This window comes from Betta splendens, chromosome 3 (assembly GCF_900634795.4).
Source record: "Betta splendens chromosome 3, fBetSpl5.4, whole genome shotgun sequence".
Taxonomy (NCBI): domain Eukaryota; kingdom Metazoa; phylum Chordata; class Actinopteri; order Anabantiformes; family Osphronemidae; genus Betta; species Betta splendens.
In genome coordinates, this window is record NC_040883.2 from 9,345,985 (window position 1) to 9,353,020 (window position 7,036).

A 7,036-nucleotide genomic window follows, 5' to 3' on the forward strand; every position below is an offset into this window, starting at 1 on the left:
CACTTTTCAGAAGTCCCCTGGAAAACGGGGCGTGTCCGTGTCTTTGCGTTGACTTCACCGTCGCTTCCTTATCACTTCCTGGTTCTTCCGAGAAGTTTGTATTCGTCCTGTCGGCCCGGATTGCGATCTGTCGGTGAATGCTGGGCCAAAAACAATTACCGTCGCATCCTTATTCGTCGCTCTGAGTTCACAGTCGAGTCGGAGCCATGGCTGATTGCGGAGAGAATAAACGAGACGGGGAAGAGAAGCGCGAGCCTGAAGGCGCCGCGGGTGGAGAAGGTACCGTATCCCTGTCAGGTCTACAGAGACCGGCCAGAGGCCCTGTTAACAGCAACTCTAGCTAACGTTGGTGAAGTATCTCAGTATTAGGACTAGAGTAATTGTTGATGTCTTTAACAAGTATAGACCCCCCCCCCCTTCGTTTGGTCTTTTTTCACGCGTGAACCTTACCTGAACCCAGCTCTCTCTACCGGTGCTAACTTTAACCGGTTAGCTGTAACTTTAACTTTAACCGGCGTTAGCATCGGCGTTACTACGGTCGATTTGAGCTCACCATAACCAGGAAACCAGTCGAAACTGCCTCTGAGTTCAGCCTAACCGCAACCACAGACTGAGGGCATGAGTTACTCTATGAATGATGACTGGAGGCCACAAAACCTTTATCGAGTGGCTGGAATTATGCCCGTTTAAGGCTGAAGCTACGGTGGCTAAATGTAGATAGTGAGATCGGGACAGACGCTAGCGTCTTAATTAATATGTAATAAATAACATGATAAACACACGCAGAGGCGTCCAGTCAGCACAGGACGAGGTGATAAAACGTAACTATTAAACAGCTGGAATGATAGTTTCACAATCACAGAAATGATAATGTCAGAGGAGCAAGCAGCGAAAGAGAAACTTGATCAATTTGACAACAGAACTTCGGAAACAGATAAAAACAGAACGGACTTTTGATTGTAACGTTACGAACCTAAATGACAATGGGGCCATAAATGCAAGGGCATAGCAGGATAATGATGTTGATGATCATAACATAACGACTCACTAAATGTGATGCACGTGAAAAGTCCCACGTCTGCCTAAACCTACCGTTGGATCGTTTGGTGTCTCTGTGTCTCTGGACCCCAGACCCCCAGGGTTAAATGTGCTGTGTGTGGTTTATGTGTACTCGTATGTAGTGTTGAGTTAAATTCTTTTTATTTCAATATTTTTTATTAATTATATTCAGTTTTGGGTAAACACTGCTTTGTAGTGGCTTAGCAGCCTCACAGCAAGAAGGTTCTGGGTTCGATTTCACTGGATCTCCACTGGATCCACTGGGATCCCTGGTTACTCTGGTTTCCTCCCACAGTCCATACACTTGCGGTTAGAGTGGACTGACGATTCTGAATAGCTCATAGGTGTGAGTGATTGCCTGTGTCTTTGATGGAATAGCACTCTATCCAGAGTGTATCCTGCATCTCACTCTGTTCACAGCTGGGAAAGGCTCCATCACAAGAATTAAGTAGAAAGTAAGTTTTGGTTCAACGTTAAAACCTCTTTTTAAAACCTGAACTGCTGAACTATATGTTAGTTTCTCTAATTACATTTGAGTTTGTGGTTTATGTTAAACATGTCTTTAACTAAAAGCTGGCCATCTACACATAAGAACATACAGCATCAACATATCTCATCTTGTGATGATATACAGAATAAAAAGAAATTGTTTTAGAAGATGATTTGTGGATCAGACAGTTGTTTTATACAAGAATCAATCGTGTCGTCAAAAGTGTCTGGACCCAAGCCCAACGAACACTAAGCAAGATGCAGAGTAGACCCTGGACATGTTGGAAATATCCACCTTCCAGTATTGTAGAATTGTCAAACAATCATCAAACCTCTGGCCTAAAGCCTGCAAATGTGCAGGTGTATAAATAAATGCTGTGATTGTTACAGATGTCGTTGATGATCCTATTGTGGACCAAGCAGCAGTAGTGCTCAGGGGGTAAGTCTTGGGTTCAGTCATTTACGTGTTGTATATTTAGTTCATTATTTCATTCTTTATTTCCATCTAGAAAAATAATCTTTTGTTTGACAGGTATTTATTTGTTACTGTTTTTGGCTTTAATCAAAGGTTTAATCCAACAATACTGACAATTAATGGAACAATAAAACTTTACATTTTGAGATCAACAGGTAATTGAAGGTCTGTTAATATGTAAAAAAAAAAAAAACCCTCATAAGCAGGTTTCTGCATGCAGGTATGTGATTGAGCGTCTCAGCACAGAGGACCCCAACCAGCAAGTCTCCACTGAGCACCTGGGTGGAATGCCAAATGAACTGCAGGATCCAAAGGTCAAAAAAGTGGTGGAACAGTTGATTACGATTGCAGATGAACTCAACAGGAATGCTGAGCTCCAACGGTAAGCTGTGCACCTCATAACTAATATGGAAAATTTGTATAGTGCATTTAAACACTCATTTCCCTTTTTCAGACTGATAAATGAGGTTCAGAATGATTGTGCTCACGAAGCCTTCATGTACGTTGCTCGACGCATTTTTGCTGAAGGCATCACTTGGGGTCGAGTGGTGGCTCTCTTCCATCTTGCCTACAAACTCATTCACAAGGTACCAGAAAATTGCACTGCACGTTTTCATTATCTTTAACCTTTTTTTGTAAGGTTTGCAGGAAATGCAGGAAGATTAAGATTAAGATTTCATACCAACAACAAGTCACTATAGTCCTAGGGGCATGTTGTTTTGAGTACTGTATGTTTATTTATATGCTGTGTTGTGTAGATTGGTTCATTAAGAATAATGGTAATTAATAACTAAGCTGTTAAAGCTCAATAGCTCTACAGCTACATCCAAAACAGCTTCAAAAAAGCTAAACATAACAACCTTTACGTAGGAGAATTTATTGTAATACTGTTGGATGAAACGGACTGTAGTTGTTGTGAGAAAATGACAGTTAAATGGAAATTAACAACACAACAAATTACCCAGCAGGCATTTTACAGTTAAATCATAGTTGTATCAACATCCTGATAATGGTTGAATGACCATTGAATTATGTTTGGACTGAATCAATGTTGTTTCAACGTCTTACTGTCAATGTAACGTTAAAATTTAAGTTTCGTATTTCAACCGCCAAATCTTTTTGTTAAAATGTCGTCATTTTAAAATGACAAAACAATGGACATTATTTCAACCATATTTCAACACTGATTTATAGGTTCTTTGGTATTGTCTTTCAAGCATGTTGTTTCAAAGTTACATTAACGTCACAACATTAGGTGACTTTATTTCAACCACACGTTGAAGGTCGGTTGTGTCTCTCTATGTATGCATTTATTTATGTAAATAACGTACTTTAGCTACAGAAACGGCTCGTTGTTCTCCATTTCCTTGTTTTTTCATCTAACTTTTTTACTTTAATAATCTAAGCGGAGATTATAATAAAATCCATCCCAGTGTGGACAAACTCTAAACCTCATCTCCTGATGAAACATTCTGGAGATGATTTTCATCTGGGGATTACAGAGAGGGTTAGCTGTTGGGAAGAGAGAAGCTAAAACAAGTTGTTTTTCTTACAATTAGCAAAACCAATTGGATGATTGATCAGTCTTAATAAAGCGACAGTTCCACATTTAGTTGTAGAGTCGCTGAAAATCCTAGACTTGATTTGACTTTTGGTTTTGTCCCAAAGGCACTGACCACCAACCATCTAGAGAACATCAGGACCGTCATGAGCTGGTTTCTTGAGGTCATCAGGGAGAGGCTTCGCTCCTGGATCATACAGCAGGGAGGCTGGGTGAGTGGTGTATCAACCACAGATTTACAGTCACCAGTCCACAGCATGCAATGCTCTTTATTTTACTCTTTATTTTACTTCTTTTTTTCTAGGCGGGAATTGCCCACAGCTTTTCTCGATGGAGGACAGTAGCCATAGTAGCATCAGTAGTATTAGTGGCATCCTTTGTTTATTACAGGAAGATGCGCTGAGACCATCAGACCTCATAACCTTCCAATCCATTTGATGAAACTGCAATCTCTTCTCCTGGACAGATATTTTTTTTAATTATACCCACTCCTTAGCCTACACCTCATTAACAAGAGAACGTCTTCTCTGTACTAAAGGGGACAAAAGCTCCAAATCTTCTCAGGTTGACAAGACCAAATACACTCTTCTGCAGCCTGCTGTTCACCAGGTGTCTTCATCATCGCCATCAGTTTTTTTTGGCCTTTCATGAAAATTTAAGAGGTGCTGCAATACATTCCCCAGCAGCCATGTTGGAGGTTCTCAGGACTTGTGTAGCAGTGAATGTGAGTGAGTGATTATCATTATGAATGCTAGACATATTTGAAAATGTCTTCAAACTGTCCAGAACACCTCATCTTGCCTGGACTAGGTCTCAGCTCATTTCTTTATGAACCATGAGTAAAGCGTGAGATCCAGCATTAACTCCTCAAAGCCAATCAAAAAAACGCACCAAATCACTCATCTGGGTGTACTGTAGCTTCACATTAGCTTAGGCCTAGGGAGCTTGTGAAGTTTTAATGATGTTCTATTTGAGGCAGCCATGTTGGGGTAAATGAATAGATTTTTTTTGTTTGTTTTCATTTTATGCATAGCTGCAGTAGTTTTAGTTGTCTTAAACTAATTTATGTGAACCACTTTTTTTCTAGACTCTTTCATACTGTCGTACACACTTGATCAACACAAATACTGTAAAGAGTGAAAAGGGATGACAATGGTTTATTAACTATATTAAAGACTATGCAGAACATTTCCTTCTGTAATAATTATGGATTATAAAATAATTGTTAAGAACAAATGTGTACTGGAAAATGGAACAATGTGATTATATTGTGGCCACAATGCTGTGAAAATTTAAAAAAAATTGCTGGGGGAAAAAACTCAACAAGAACACCACTTTTATTTTACTTTTTGAAATTAGTTAGAAAAAATGTATGATTTATGATTATGACGGTTTTGTGATGTGATCAAAATGTGATTTGCTACACATCTTCACATGGTCAGGCAAAATGGCTCACCGGCTCAAACATCTACAGCTAAATGAACTCTAGCTTTATTAAGATTGGTCAATCAAGCGATCATTTTAAGAAAAACAGCTTGTTTTTATGTTGTGTGTTTTCCCTGTGCCACGGAAGCCAACAGCTAACCCTCTCTCCAATCCCAGCTAAAATTCATCTCTAGGTTGTTTGATCAGGAGGAGCAGTGTTTTAGAGTGTGTCCATCTTAAGGTGACTTTTTATCTCCGTTTAGATTATTAAAGTGAAAAAGTGCTCTTACAGGGAAATGGAGAATATGTTGTTTCTGTAGCTATTTTAATGGCCGTTATTTACATAATGCAGTGTGAGAGGGACAGCTGATGTAATGGGAACTGTATGGCCTGCAGCAGAACCATGGTGCTGTAACCTGCTTCCCCACGAGCTTCTGTCAAGTATTTTGCTGTCAAATTCACTGTGCACTTTTGTGAGGGAAATTACATTATTTATCTTGGGGCCTTGGTAATGTGACCTGTCCATTACTGTCAGGAAACAATTCTCCTAATAAAAACGTCACATGCAACATTGACTCTGTGGACGTTTGACTCATTTGTATCATGTATCATGGAATCATGAATTTGTCAGGTCAATAAAAAACATATTATGTAATTGTGTTTTTTGTAAAACAAAATAGAATATAATGAGAAGGCACTAATTACTAATTAATCAGTAATTTAGTTTTTAACTAAATGTAAAGTATAAATTTTGTGATTAGAATTAATTAGATTAGAAGTACCAGCAACAAATCGAATGTGTAATAAATGCAGACACACCATGTACACCTCCAGGTGCTTTTATTTGTGTTGGATAGGGGTGTCACCAGCATCCCGCCTTGGTAATGAAACCAAGCCATTTACCTCCTGACACACAGAACTGTCCCCCCTGATGTCCAAAGTCAAAAACAATTACAAATGTTGACTGGTCACATTTTTTTCTTAAATATTTAAGGGCACTTCATCTTAATTTGTCTGCTGGATAGACTACATTCCTTGTACCGAAGTAGCTTCAAAACAAGAGTTGTGCGTGTAGGCGTGAGAGTAAGAGAGAGACGTCTTAGTTAAAGTAGCAAGGCTCAAAGCTCAAAAAAATAAAAACAGCAAAGGGATGATGGGAAAAAAAGGTTACCCTGATTCTGAAACCTGCATGACAACAGCTGAACACTAAGGTTCTCTAGACTGACCTGACTGTCAATCCACAGCTAAATGCGATTTTAACATAAAAACTGTATAATATAATTGGAGCAACATAACAGTCGCGCACTTGTTGTGTGCCATGATTTATGTAGTGAATATGAGGCGACTTTGACTACTATAATTCTGTAACGAGCTCAGTAGTGCCATCATGGATACTAGAGGAGGCAAAAGTAGACTGGGAGAAGAGAAGAGAGGAAAGAAATGAAGTAGACGAAGTAGAAAATTACGTTGGGTTAAAGTATTAGGATCATGTGAAAGTATATACAGATGCATCTAGAACAGCAGAGGGGGAGGTGGTACCAGAGGTAAAGGTAGGTGTAAGTGGGGGAATCGGTGATGGGCTGTCAGTTTTCACAGGGGAATTAGTGGCTCTGTTATTTGCATTGCAATGGGTAGAGAAAAATAAACCCAGAATAGTTTAAGTTTTACTGATTCCAGCAGCTCATTAATGAACATAGAGCACATGCATGCAGATAGACAAGATGTGGTGGTAGAAATTATAAGCACTGTGTACAGGGTAAGAAAGGTGTGATGGTGCAGTTCACTTGGATTCTAGCACACGAAGGGGTCGAGTAATGATAGTGCAGACAGTCAGGCCAAAACGCAACAGGGAACGCAGAGGTGGAGGTAAAGATACAGTACAGTAGGCAGAAATAATAAGCATAAATAGCACTAAAATAATATTAGGGACGCACGAAACAGGAAGGTGTGAGTGTGGAGCAGAGAAGAACAATACACCTCCAACACACAAGGTGGCGGTAGTGCACCACCCAGTTTACCCCTAAACG

The 7,036-nt window shown here is 39.6% G+C and overlaps 1 protein-coding gene across 1 annotated transcript; it reads left to right on the forward strand.

Annotated features, from left to right (window-relative positions):
- Positions 1-63: 63 nt before the first annotated feature.
- zgc:153993 (uncharacterized protein LOC767645 homolog) lies at positions 64-5,584 on the forward strand. Its single transcript, XM_029145079.3, has 6 exons — positions 64-279; positions 1,939-1,987; positions 2,244-2,405; positions 2,478-2,610; positions 3,692-3,796; positions 3,889-5,584. The coding sequence occupies exons 1-6, from the start codon at positions 207-209 to the stop codon at positions 3,985-3,987; spliced, it is 621 nt and encodes a 206-aa protein (XP_029000912.1). The 5' UTR covers positions 64-206; the 3' UTR covers positions 3,988-5,584.
- The last annotated feature ends 1,452 nt before the right edge of the window (positions 5,585-7,036 follow it).

What these genes read in the sequence shown, in the direction of transcription:
- zgc:153993 (XM_029145079.3), top strand. Translation starts at nt 207, where the DNA reads ATGGCTGATTGCGGAGAGAATAAACGAGACGGGGAAGAGAAGCGCGAG. An exon ending in AGGAATGCTGAGCTCCAACG is followed by an intron (nt 2,406 to 2,477) that starts GTAAGCTGTGCA and finishes TCCCTTTTTCAG; the next exon opens with ACTGATAAATGAGGTTCAGA. An exon ending in CCTACAAACTCATTCACAAG is followed by an intron (nt 2,611 to 3,691) that starts GTACCAGAAAAT and finishes TTTGTCCCAAAG; the next exon opens with GCACTGACCACCAACCATCT.